Source organism: Carcharhinus amblyrhynchos, chromosome 20, assembly GCF_965287045.1.
Source record: "Carcharhinus amblyrhynchos chromosome 20, sCarAmb.v2.hapA, whole genome shotgun sequence".
Lineage (NCBI taxonomy): Eukaryota > Metazoa > Chordata > Chondrichthyes > Carcharhiniformes > Carcharhinidae > Carcharhinus > Carcharhinus amblyrhynchos.
The window spans coordinates 32,086,120-32,100,467 of NC_137343.1; the positions used below are offsets into that span (position 1 = coordinate 32,086,120).

At 42.0% G+C, this 14,348-nt stretch overlaps 1 protein-coding gene across 3 annotated transcripts in view; it reads left to right on the forward strand.

Annotated features, from left to right (window-relative positions):
- Positions 1 to 14,348, forward strand: part of tpcn1 (two pore segment channel 1) — a 78,683-nt gene that overhangs the window by 52,005 nt on the left and 12,330 nt on the right. For all 3 annotated transcript variants that reach the window (XM_080208387.1, XM_080208388.1, XM_080208389.1), the window contains exons 15-17: positions 5,805 to 5,861; positions 7,044 to 7,097; positions 8,675 to 8,747. In XM_080208387.1, coding sequence (XP_080064513.1) covers positions 5,805 to 5,861; positions 7,044 to 7,097; positions 8,675 to 8,747 — 184 coding nt within the window. The remainder of the gene's footprint in view (positions 1 to 5,804; positions 5,862 to 7,043; positions 7,098 to 8,674; positions 8,748 to 14,348) is intronic.

A 14,348-nucleotide genomic window follows, 5' to 3' on the forward strand; every position in this document is an offset into this window, starting at 1 on the left:
CTGCATTGCAATGGCCGTTCAGTCTCTGATCTTCAGGTAAACGTTCTCCAAGGTGGCCTTCATGACATATGAATCGCAGAGTCGCTGAGCAGAAACTGAAAGCCAAGTTCTGCACACAAGAGGGCGACCTCAACTGGGATCTTGGGTTCATGTCACACTATTTGTAACCCTCATGACTTGCCTGAGCTTGCAACATCTCACTTACTGTCCTGTCTGGAGACAATACACATCTCCTTAACCTATGCTTAATGCTATCTCCACTCACATTGCACCTTTTAAGACTTTATTAACTGTAAAGACTTGCATTCTAATCAGTATTCTGTAAACTGAGTGTGTGCCTTTTATATGCTCTGTTTGTGATCAGAACTCCCCACTCACCTGATGGAGAGGCAAAGCCCCGAAAGCTAGTGGTGTTTACTACCAAATAAACCTGTTGGACTTTAACCTGGTGTTGTGAGACTTGTTATTATGTTTGCCAGCAGCAACCATTGCTCCCACTAGTATTGTCTGTAATGCACACCTGCTGGCCTCGCATTAGCCAGCAGTGCACTCAGGAAGAATCATAGAATCCTACAGTGCAGAAAGAGGCCCTTCAGCCCATCAAGTCTGCACCAAACACAATCCCACCCAGGCCCTACCCCCATATCCCTACATATTATACCCACTAACTACGCATCCCTGGACACTAAGGGGCAATTTCTTAGCATGGCCAGTCAACCTAACCTGCACATCTTTGGACTGTGGGAGGAAACCCACGCAGACACGAGGAGAATGTGCAAACTCCACACAGACAGTGACCTGAGCCAGGAATCTAATCCAGGACCCTGGAGCTGTGAAGCAGCAGTGCTAACCACTGTGCTACTGTACTGCCCAGAAGTGGGGGGCAAGCTTCTATCCCAGGATCCTTCATCTTGGGGAAGGCCTGCCACTTTCCTCTTAAATGCCTAATGGGCACTTAATACAGAAGTGACATAGGGATTCTCCCAGACTTTAAAAGCTGGCAGGTGAGACCCATGTCACCCACGTTAAATACGACCCAATATTTCAGGCTAATGACCTTGAAACGTTAATCAAAATCTTAGCATTGATTGGATTCAAATACCTCTGCTTACCCTTTAATTTTATCCAAATTTTGAGTAAACTTGAATAAAATTAAAACAGCTGAGTTGAGGTAAAATCTGATATGCCTGTTTTGAATTGGGATTGTGAAGAACTAAGGATGGGGGATCGTTATCAATAATGACTTATCCTGTGAAATTTTATATCAGGCTGTGGTACCTAGTGAATTTATTTGTAGATGAAAACTTATAAAACAAATCTCCCAAGTTGCCATTGCATTGCTTTCATATTAGTGGCCATGAAAAGATGTTTCTACCTTTTCAACTGCAATTAAATTCCAGTTTAAGGTACCAGATTTCAAGTACTAACAAAAAACTTTCCAAAGTTGGAGTAATCTACTCTTCTGGTATTGATTAAATTACATTGCCTCTGACATGATGCATATTAATGAAGCAAATGCAATCTACAGACATTTCTTAGTGATTAATCCTTATGGGGAGCATGGCTTTGGTTGCATGTTCAATGTTAAAATGGTATTTGAAAAGGGGATTTTGTGGTGATTGGAAGATTTGAATTTTGAATAATTTGAGAAATGCCTTCATTTTCATATCTCACAATTAAATTCCTCCTCTGAGATGTTTACGTCAGGACTTTACATTTTTATATTCATTGCTCAAGTGTTGTAATTTGAGATAATTTGGACAAACCTGTAATGTTGAGTAGAGATGAAGGAATGTAAATAACATTTCAGCTTATGGAAGTGATGTGTTATTGCACTGCATACATAGTGTACTTCGGGATATACTTCCTGTCAAGATGTACACACAGTCTTGATTAGCCATTCTCTATAACTTTAACCTTTTAAAGCATGGCAAAAGAATCGGGGAAAATGAGGGGGAATTGTTTTATGAGTGATCATTGAATTTTGTTTATGACGTGCAATTATATATAATGGGTATAAGTGTTTAGGCGTGACAGGGGAGGGTCGAAAAGAGGAGGGGGAGTGATGCTCTTAGTTAGGGAGCACATCACAGTGGTGCAGAGGAAAGATAACATGGAAGGGTTGGAATTTGAGTCTCTGTGGGTGGAGTTGAGGAATAGGAAGGGAGCAATTACTATGCTAGGAGTGTACTACAGGCTGCCTGACGGCCCGCGGGCAGTGGAAGAGGGTATATGCAGAGACATTTTGGACAAGTGTAGGAAGAACAGGGTTGTTGTAGTGGGAGATTTTAATCTCCCTGGAGTTGATTGGAAGGTGCCTAGAGCTGGGGGTTCGGATGGGGAGGAATTCATAAGATGTGTATTGGAAGGATCCTTGGAGCAGTATGTAGATAGCCCAACTAGAGAGGGGGCTATACTGGATTTAGTTCTGGGAAATGAGCCGGGTCAGGTGGTTGAGGTTGCGGTAGGTGAACATGTGGCTAATAGTGACCACAACTCTGTCTACTTTAGGATACGAATGGAAAAAGATGAGTGCTGCCCTAAGGGGAGGGTACTAAATTGGGGGAAGGCTAGATACAGCCGGATTAGGCAGGAGCTTAGGGATACAGACTGGGATAGGCTGTTGGAGGCAAGTCCACGTTAGGCATGTGGAGTCTTTCAAAGGAAAACTGCAATGGGTGCAGGAAAGGCATGTGCTGGTTAGGAGGAAGGATGGGAAAGGTAGGATTAGAGAGCCGTGGATTACTAAGATATAGAAGACCTGGTTAGGAAGAAATGAGAGGCGTATGTCGGGTCTAAGCACGGAGAGAGCGTTGGAGGAGTACAGAGAGAGTAGGAGGGATCTCAGAAGGGGAGTTAGGAGGGCAAAAAGGGGGCATGAAATGGCTTTGGCAGGTAGGATCAAGGAAAATCCAAAGGTGTTTTACTCTTATGTTAAGAGCAAAAGGGTGGCTAGTGGTAAAATCGGTCCTCTCAGGGACAGATGAGGGGAATTGTGCTTAGAGTCTGAGGGAATGGGGGAGATTCTGAATGAATACTTTGCGTCGGTATTCACGAAGGAGAGGGGCTTGATGTCTGGTATGGTCATCGAGGGAGCTGTAGACCAATTGAAGGATCTATTGATTACGAGGGAAGAAGTGTTTGGGCTTTTAGGTAGCATTAAAACTGATAAATCTCCGGGGCCCGATGGCATTTATCCTAGGCTGCTTAGCGAGGCGAGAGATGAGATTGCTGGGGCTCTAACGCAAATCTTTGTCTCTTTGGACACAGGTGAGGTCCCAGAGGACTGGAGGATAGTGAACATGGTACTGTTGTTTAAAAAGGGTAGGAGGGATAACCTGGGTAACTATAGGCCGGTGAGTTTGACGTCAGTGGTAGGCAAGTTGATGGAAAGGATTCTTAGGGATAGGATGTATGAGCACTTAGAGCGTTGCGATCTGATTAAGGATACACAGCATGGCTTCGTAAAGGGGAAGTCTTGCCTTACGAATCTGGTAGAATTTTTTGAGGAGGTGACAAAAACGAGGGACGAGCCGTTGATGTCGTCTATGTGGATTTCAGTAAGGCGTTTGACAAAGTCCCTCATCGTAGGTTGGTAGAAAAGATTAAGGCTCATGGGATACGTGGCCAGGTATCTAGATGGGTTGAGAACTGGCTTGCAAAGAGGAGACAGAGTAGTAGTGGAGGGGTCCTTTTCTAGCTGGAGGTCTGTCACTAGTGGTGTGCCGCAGGGCTCAGTACTGGGACCTCTTCTCTTTGTAGTGTATATAAATCTCTTGGAAGAGGGAGTAAGTGGTGTGATCACCAAATTTGCTGATGACACCAAAATGGCTGGATTGGCAGGCAGTGAGGAGCAGTGTCTGGCAATACAATGGGATATTGATAGGCTGGTATTGGGCAGATACATGGCAAATGGAGTTTAATCCAGATAAATGTGAGGTGATGCATTTTGGCCAGAATAATGTAGGGGGTAGTTATACATAAAGGGTAAGCCCATAAGGAGTATAGAATCGCAGCGAGACCTGGGGGTGCCAGTGCACAAGTCTTTTGAAGGTGGCAATACAAGTGGAGAAGGTTGTGAAGAAAGCATATGGTATGTTAGCCTTTATAGGAAGGGGTATAGAATATAAGAGCTGGAGTCTAATGTTGCAGTTGTATAGAACGTTGGTTAGGCCGCATTTAGAGTACTGCGTCCAGTTCTGGTTGCCTTACTACCAGAAGGACGTGGAGACTGGAGAGAATGCAGAGGAGGATGTTGCCTGGTATGGAAGGACTGGGTTATGAGGAAAGATTGAACAAATTGGGGCTGTTTTCCCTTGAAAGACGGCGACTGAGGGGGGATCTAATAGGTATATAAGATTATGAAGGGTATGGATAGAGTAAACAGAGGTAAGCTATTTCCTATGTTAGAGACACACACGACGAGGGGCCATGGGCTTAAGGTGAGGGGGGAGAAGTATAACACAGACGTTAGAGAGAAGTTTTTCACACAGAGGGTAGTGGGGGTATGGAATGCTCTGCCAAGTAAGGTGGTGGAGGCAAGCAAAACTGTGTGCAGTTTTGGGCGCCGTACTTACGCAAGGATATTTTGGCCTTGGAGGGAGTGCAGAGGAGGTTTACTAGGCTGATGCCGGAGTTGAGGGGGTTGAGCTATGAGGAGAGGCTGAATAGATTAGGCTTGTACTCGTTAGAGTTTAGAAGAATGAGGGGAGATCTCATTGAGACGTATAAGATGATGAATGGGATGGATAGGATAGAGGTGGAGAGACTCATCCCGCTCAGAAATGATAGTAGGACTAGGGGGCATAGCCTCAAGATAAAGGGGGGGCGGTTTAGAACAGAGTTGAGGAGGAACTTCTTCACTCAAAGGGTGGTGAATCTCTGGAATTCTCTGCCTGTTGAAGTGGTGGAGGCTGCCTCGCTAAATATTTTTAAGACACGGGTTGATGGGTTTTTGATGAGAGAGGGAATTAAGGGTTATGGGGAGAGGGCGGGAATGTGGAACTGAGCCACAACAGATCAGCCATGATCTTACTGAATGGCGGGGCAGGCTCGAAGGGCTAGTTGGCCTACTCCTCCTATTTCTTATGTTCTTATGTTCAAGCTCGAGATGTTTAAGAGTAACTTAGACAGGCACATGAGTGGGTTGGAGATGGGTGGACATAGGAGATTGTTTTAAATAAGGTTCATTAGCATTGAGGCGTCCCTGGTAAGGTAAATGGATATGGTATGATAATAATGTTTTTTCTCCTTTCATTCACAGGTTTTAAGTCAGTCCGCCTTGTTGTCCAATGAGGGGCATACACGCAATGGGTCGTACTTGGGCTGCTCTTGATTGTTCGAGATTGGCCTGGTGCTTCATGTCGTTAGTGTGTGCTTAAACTGGACCAGATGCTGGGCAAGACGACAGCTCAGTGACTATCACTGTTTGCTGTGCTGACACATGGATTTGGGCCAGTGTCTGTGGGAGTTTACGCGTTCTCCCCGTGCTTGCATGGGTTTTCTCCGGGTGCTCCGGTTTCCTCCCACACCCCAAAGATGTGCTATTAGGCTGATTGGCAGTAATGAATTGTCCCTAAATTAGTTTCCCTCAATGTGGATGGCCATAAAACAATAGATAAGGGTCATGGGTGGAGGGGGGGGTACTGGTAGTGTTAAAATGGCGGCGCGGGCTCGTTGGGCCAAAGGGCCTGTTTCCCGTGCTGTCTTTGTTCTTTGTTTATATACGTATAACTTCTGAAACAAAATATTTATATTCTAGCAGTTGGACAATTATTTTATACACATCTACCCTTTTACTGCAGATGTTGTAATTGCTGTAAATGGAATTTGGATATTGGCTGACACGCTCATGCTGAAAGGTACAAATCAGTTTTTGTAAATCAGAAATTGTTTTAGTCAGCTGTTTAATGGGCATGATTTGTATAAATAGATCATATTTAAAGATGCAACACACGTCAGTAGGAAATATCTGAAATTGATCAAGGTATCCAAATAAGTTTATTGTACAAATTAACCATGAAAATTGTTTGTGTGCTTAATTTCTTTGCCAGTTCTCTGCCTTCCCTTCACTTTTCAAAGCCATTGCCATCAAGATCCCACAGTTGTCAGGTCTCCTTGCACCTTGCTTATTCTTTGTGTGCATGTCAGTTTGCACACAGAGTAGCATGGGAGAAACCTCACAGAATTCACACCTCTGCATTATTAACAAGTTCCACTGGGTAGTGATTAGGACTGAGAACTTTGGATGACTTTTTCCTCCCTAATCCAGTTGACTGGGAATTAAAGCACTTGCTGCTCAACTGAGACATTTTAATTCAGCACAGACTGGGGAGTCAAATCTGGGATTTTCTGGCCTTTCATGTTCACTTGATAAGTGATAAGAGCAAGTTGAATTTTAGGTTATTTTATATTACATGGTAAATGAAGGGAGGATGCTCCCAATGGCGGGAGAGGCCACACCAGAGTCTTAGGCTGTGGATACAGGGTAAACAATTTCGGACTGAGATTAGGAGAAATTTCTTCATCCACAGAGTGGTAAGCCTGTAGAATTCTCTACCACAAAGCAAGTGAGGCCTAAGCACGGCTCTTGGGGCTAAAGGGATCAAAGGATATTGGGTGGGTGGTGGGGGTTGGAGAGACAGGTTACTGAGTTGGATGATCAACTGTGATCATAATGAATGGCAGAACAGGCTCAAAGGGCTGAATGGCTTTCTCTTGCTCCTATTTTGGAAGTTTCTGTATTTAACTTTTATTATTGTAGACGTTGGGGGTCAATTTTTACTTGTCATTAAGGCATAAAACGTCCACAGATTTTAACGGAAGTGCAAATTATTTGTGGTTTTTGTATTGGACAACTGATCGGCTGCACCAGCTTTACATGCGGGAGGTAGAGTACAAATATAGCCTAATAATTCTTTCTAGAACTGCAAATTTCTTACATGATATAAATATGCATCTATCACCTTCTGTTTGCGACAGAGTTTGAAATGTTACTTTTTATTTTGTTCTCTTTTGGGGTAATTACATTATCCCTGCTGTAGGTGGTGCCTTTTTTCTCAGGATTGTGCCTTGGAGTTATATTGTATTTCTCACAAGTAAGTGCCTTTTCTTTTAATATTGAATTATCTTCCAATTCTCGTAACTTTTTGTGTGCTTTTAGGATTTATTGTACAGCATATGGCCATTTTGTGTTAGTTCAGAAAAATTTTATAGTACTGTTTATTAGACCTAAAGATTTGTCACTTACAAAAAGATGATTTTTTTAAAACTCAATGAGAATTACTTATTGCGAAATTTGGGTGTGGGCTGAGAAGGAAGTCACTGACCCTTCACACATGATTCCACCTCAGCTCTAGCAAGCAAGACAAAAACATTTTCTCACAACAGGAGATTATAAAAAATTATTGAATATAAAATTATTCCTTTCTACCCGCATTATAAATAAAAATTCTTTTAATGCTTGGCCATCACGCCATTCTCCAAATTTAAAATAGGTGGGTAGGCAGCCTGCTTTTTAAGAATTTTGCTGGAAGAGATTTTTTTTATTGCCCTACCATTACAGAACAGCTGTGATTAAGAGATGAAGATTGCATTTGATGTGCGCTATTAACATAGGTGTTGCACTTGTCCTGTTGGTCTTATGGACTTGAACAACTTGAGCACAAGTTTTTTTCCTCCAGTTCCTCAACTATTTTTGCTTTGGTACCATTTATAACCAATATGCTGTTCCTTGTTTCTTCATATGCCCTATTCAGCTTGTTCCGCTCAATGATGAGGATTGCAGTGGGGGGGTGTATTGTCCAGCATCTGGGAGAGATACTTTTGCAGCCAGCCTTTCCATGCAAAATCTACCTGTGAATCAGTTTGTGTAAATGTGGGAGAAAGGTATTTCCCCATTTCTCCTTACTCAAAGCTGATGTTTAACGTTTCTTGGGGTGAAATTTTATGGTCTCTCCTGCCGGTGGGATCTTCCAATCCAGCCAATGACAATGGATTTTAAACGCTTGCTGCATTTTATGACCTTTGCTTCAACAGGGCCATAAAATTTCATCCTTGAGGTTTGCCCCATACCCTGACTGAAAACAATTTCCCTCTGGAGTCTGATGATATGTCTTTGGAATTGATCAAAATGGTTGCAGGTCTAGGTCACGCATGATAATGAAGCCTGAACATTTTTTTGCTGAATTATGTAAAAATCAGATTGCTATATTGACAGTTTTTTTAATTTGCCTCTATTCTCTGAACTATACCGGCTTCTGAGGAGAGCTGAAGATTGGCACTGTTTCCACTAAATACTAGGAAACATGCCAGACTTTCATCTGTGGAAATGCATTAATGAAAATTGAAGTTTAAACAACTTGCAAAGTTTAAAACAGCAATCATTTTCCATAGCAAACATTAAAGATTCTTTTCAATCATTCAGACTAGAGATTGAAAAATTTGAATTTGTTAAAGAAATCTGCTAAAGACAAGCTGTTAATTGGTATCTTGAGTACAAGGGCATACATTGTTAAAACGGTGTTATTTCCTGTTAGAACAATGTCAAAAAGAAAACTTACAAACATTTTTATTACGCTTACCTTGACTTATCAATGTCTTCCATACTCTTAAAATCATCCATACTAAGTTTTGCAATGAATATTTATCCTTAGTGTTTCTATGTTTTGTATAGTTTACGGGGTAGAAATGTTACTGAAAATCACTGGGCTGGGACCATCCGAATACTTCACATCTGGCTGGAATCTGTGAGTATGGAACAAATACAAATTGGTGTGCAGAATAAATAATTTGTAATCTTGTTTTTTTTGTGAAAGTATTTACAGACCTGTTTCTTTAGGACTGCTGGAAAAAATTATGTAAACAGGATTTACTGATATAAGTATGTTTTTTTTTGTGTACCATGTACACTAAGTTTTTAAATTGCATACTGTATTCAAAGCAATGCAGTGACAAATTTACTGCAACCATGAAGTTGGACCTCTCAGAATTATTAGGTTGCTTTGCCTCTTGGAGCAATGTGGCACATTTGGATGAATGCAGTTACAGAGGGTGAATCCTTTTTTTTCGCTAATTGTATCATATTTGGCTCCTCCATCAATCTGTTTCCATCACCCTTGCCCTTATTGGATGCAAAGTCCAAACCTTTCAAAATATACAGCTAGAAATTTCACGAATTGTTGCTAGCTGCGACTGGGGGTACCTGCTGTCAAAACTGCATTCAAATGGCACATTTTCATTTTAGCACTGTTTGTAAATAATAGCGCTGCCCCCATTTTGTTTTAGCATGGTTCCTGTACATGCACCAAGAACCATGTTGAAGATGCATTTGCTCAGTCTGTTCATTTTTAAACATACTGTTGCTTTGTTTGCCACCACTCCCAACCTAATTGCCTGTGGGGAGGACAGTCTCGCTGGGCTGCAAACTTAGCATTCCAAAATGCCCGACACCAACTGCATCGCAACTTAACACTCTGGTCTGCACTGATATTTTCAAGCACTTCCCCCAATTCCTTGTTCCTGGCTCAAAGGGTAGGGTGGGCAGGCATATAAACACATGAAAAATTCAACTCCGAGTCAAACACAATAGAACGTTCAAAATGCATTTAAATATTGGATTGGAGGTTAAACTGAGAGTTTGGCTAAATGCCTTTTCTAATTCTTGAATTTTGGGATGTTGTTGATAAAGATTACCCTTTGAAATGTTTGTTACTAAATTCCTTAAATGGTCATAGAATGGAAAATCCAGCTGTTCCTTGTTTAGCATTCCTAGTATCTTCCTAAAAACAATGCAATGCTAAGCCAAACTTTCTAAATGAAAATCACTTTCTCATAAGCAACCAGGTTATAAGGTTGGATTACATTCCTAATTTATAATCTTTACCTGTTTCCTAACTTTGTGGCAAAATTTTTCCCTATGATTGTTCCAAATATTTATCACACTTGATTAAAGAAGTTTTTAATAACATGTTATAAATTTACTTTTCATTCATTTTAAATTTGTGCCCTACCAGCTTGATTTATTTTGAAGTAATATTTTGCTATATCTATTCTAATTACTGCTCTATACATCTCAATTGCCACCATGAATTCAACAAATTAAAATATATCGGGAGATGTACCTTGACTGTTGGTAGCATAATAGCAAATAGCATGCCACTTTGAGAGCTCACTTTGATTTTAATGCTATGGCACCAATAAAAGTTTACCCTGGCAGCAAATGAATTAATAAACCATAAACGCCACTTAAGTAATTGTTCTGAAATTAGTGCAGATTTTTGGTGCTTTTCTTGGTTATTATGAAATGGTTTTTAGGGCCTATCTCTGAATACAACTTGAAAACAGATTTTATGTCCATTAATTTAAAGTTATTGTAAAGCTTGCTGGGTAGCACAGTGAGGGGAAGCAAGTGTGTTTATGTTTCTCTCCCTACACCGCTCTTTTGATCTTCTGATCTATCTGTCATCTTAGGATGGTATTGCCAAGTTGATGAATGTGTCAACTTAACTGATTCAAGAATGATATTAACCTGGGAGCAAAGTTGACTGACAGTTGAAGGAGGCATGCACCCTGGTAAATTAAACATGATGGAAAGGGGAAAATTTGGTGATTTGATCATATTTAATTGTTAGTACCTCAATTTTGCTGCATGTTGCTACACAAGTTTCAGCCAAGACAAATTGGAAAGCCAATATTTTCAAAGCAGTTGACGTTGTTGCAGTGTGATCCAGGATGGTTAGCATGTCTATTCTTGTTATGGCTCTAATTGTTCTGGAATTCCTTGCCTCATTGAGGCACTTCATGCAGCCTGCCAAGGACTGACAAAATGTTTCTGCCAAATGAAGCATGTTTGAAGTTAACAGGCAGTATTTAGGACTTTCAAGTTGCAATACTACTTGGATTAATCTGAATGATGAATGGTTTTGTGGGCTCAGCAGTTGATGATTTCCTCTCTTCTATTGGCTAACTTTAAAACGAAGGTAATCTTTTAGCCTCTATTAATTTTGTTGCATTGTTTACTTTTCTTATGTAATTAATTATTCCGAAACTGGGGGTCGTTTTAGCTCAGTTGGCTGGACAGCTGATTAGTAATGCAAAGCAATGCCAACAGTGCGGGTTCAATTTCCGAAACAGCTGAGATTATTCCTGAAGGCCTGCCTTCTCAACCTTGCCCTCTCCTGAGGTATGGCGATGTTCAGGTTAAATCACCACCAGGTCATCTGGGACTATGGTGGCTTTAACTTTACCTTAATTATTCTGTTCTATCTTTCTTGCACCTCAATAGATCCCTCCACTGCTCCATATAGCTAGCTAGACTATTATCTGACTGATCTGCAGTTTATTCTACTTAAAACACTGCGAGACATTAATTTCCCCATCCTCCTCTCTGTCAGTCTGCCTAGGCGGGAACTCTTAGAACCGGGAACCAGTTCCACAGAGATCAAAAGCATTCCAGTAACTGGAAAAAAAGTTAATTCCCCCCTCCCCCACAAACCATAGAGGTATCTATGGCCTTCCTCCTTCCCCAGTCATTGCAAGCAATGGGATTGCCGGCACTGTCCAACACCGCCCTCCCCCCCCCGCCACCCCCTGCAATCTGCCAGTGCCAACCTGTGCTAAAGGGCATTGCCAGGACACTGCATAGCTATGTCCCCCTCCCAGGGGGCTATAGTGACTTCTGCCCCCTCATCCAGGGGAATCCACTCGACCCTGTTGTAAACTTTGTTGGTGTAACGTCAAGAAGGCAAGGTATGAAAATCTAACAAGAGGGAAGAGCTAGTAAGGGGATCTTTAAGTATATTGTGACATTAGTGTCCCTTTAAGAGATTCTTTTTTTTAAATCATTATCTCTGCAGCTCACAGCCTTAGGTGAAATTCTGATGTACGTTGATTAAGATTTATACATTAGTGGTTGTTTTGTTTCTTGTTTTTAAATGATAAAAGTTCTTGCTAATTTTATTAAGAATTATTAACTATATTCTTAAGTAAACTTTGTTCAATAAAAGCTCCCTAGTGGATCAGTTGAACTATAACGTAAGTGAAGCATCTCATGCTTATCCTAGCTAAATTCAAAATGCAAAACCTATGATTCAGGCGGGCTTCATAAAACACTTTGGAGTTTCTAACCTGAACTATAACCCATAATGATATTTAAATTGAGTCCATAATCTCCATCCATGAGCTGCAGTGGTAGTCACTATCTCACTGGTGAGAATCTCAATTTCGGTATTTCACCAGATCTTGAGCCCCTGCCGTCGATCTCGCAGACAGAGTGCAGGCTCAGGAAACTGCCCCATCTTTGCTGGTCTCTCGTCCTTTATCGATCAGCTCATCCAAAATGTGGTCACCTTGATTCCATAGTACGCCAAGCCTCACTCACCCATCACACCTCTGCTCACTGACATATATTGGCTCTCAATTCTTCCCTGACTCAGATTTATATTTCTGAACCTCTATAAATCTCCATCCCTGTCTGTGTAATTATTGCAGCCTTATAACCCATCAAAAGTTTCCTTCCTTGATTTTGGAATTGATATTTATCTGATTACACATCTCGCAAGCACTTTGACATGTTATTTTGTGTAAAAGGTATACAAATGCAAGTTGCCATACTGGAAACATTTTAAGTTTTAAGGCAAAAAGCAAATGTCTGTATATAGACATGTGGACGCATAGAGGGAGAGAGTTTTTTAACAATCAAAAACCAAACTCAGTATTTTGTCACCAAGACAATTCACGCTCTGGGCCTCGGCACAAAATCGCGGTAAATTCGGGTGTGGGGCTTGCAACGATCTGCACCTGAAACCGAGCAGATCACACCTTTACCAACACCCGATTTGGGTGGGGATCCAGTTCACGCCCCAATCAGGTGGCCCGATGTTTTGGATCCGTGCTGTTACCAACCTGCAGAATAAAAATCTGAAGCGGATTTCTATTCTGTAGGGGAACCTCCTGAAGCCCATCCTCCTCAAACACCCTTCACAGACTCCCCACTAACCACCCAGGCAGACCCGGCTCCCCACGGCAGAGCACACCCCCAACCTACCTGGATTGCTGCTGTCCCTCCACCATCCTTCTGACCTGCACTCGTTGATGTGGAGATGCTGGTGTTGGACTGGGGTAAACACAGTAAGAGGTCTTACAACACCATTTTAAAGTTTTTTGTTGCAGTTTAACCTGGTGTTGTGAGACTTCATACTGCGCTCGTTGGACATCCTGGTGTCTGCCAGAGGAGGGCGGGGGGGGTGCGCAGGCTCAAACGGATCTCTGGTTGGGGGTGGGGGGGTGGAGGATGGACTTAGGAGAATCCCAATCCCCCACCCCCAAACCAGAGATCCATCTGAGCTTGCGCACCCCACCTCCTCTGGCAGACACCAGCAGAAGGCCAGGAAGGTGCTGCAGGATGTCCAACGAGTGCAGTAAGAAGTCTCACAACACCAGGTTAAAATCCAACAGGACTTTAACCTGTTGTTGTGAGACTTCTTACTTTGTTTACCCCAGTCCAACACCAGCATCTCCACATCGAGCGCAGGTCAGAAGGATGATGGAGGGAGACCACCAATCCAGGTAGGTTGGGGGTGTGCTCTGCCGAGGGTGGCGGGGGAGGGGGGCTGCCTCCCAGGGAGGGTCCGCCCAGGCGCGCTGTTTCAGATCTTTTTCGAATTGCGCACGCGCAGTTCATAGCTCCGACCGCTAAGCCCCGCCCCACAGCGTGGACCAGACCAGAGCCAGGAAAAAGTGTATGGGCGCGCTGGAACGAGGATTATGGGCTCGGATCTGTTTTACGTCCAGATCCAGCACTTAGCCTCCAATTGGTAAAATCTGGCCCTCTATCTTTCTTTTTTCCCTCCCTCAACTATCTTGCTAACTTGGGTTTTTTCCCCACTTTCCCTTTTAGCATCTTATGTGATTCAGTGTCTCATCCTGCTTTTTAACACAAGCACCTTGAGATATTAAGGCATCATATGAATACAAATTTTTGTGAAACATTTAAGTCTGAAAGTTGCAGTGATGATAAAGCATGCCTGCTAGCAAAGGACACTGGTGTAGTATACATGTCTGACACATAATTTAATATATTCTGGTTCAAAATAACACCTCTTTTAGAGAAATTATATTATGTTGTTGAAAATTTCTATTATCTCCAGTTCCTAGCCCTTTATCTTGGTATGTACAACATAACCAAACAATATTTCAATTGGACACGGGCAAAAAATTAGAAGACATATTTCGAAACCTTTCATCATTTTCATACAAAAATATCAGCATTATTAATATAAGTAACATTTTAAGTAGAAAAGTACACTACAAAATTTTAATCTTGCTAAAAGCAGCTGATTCAAATTTGC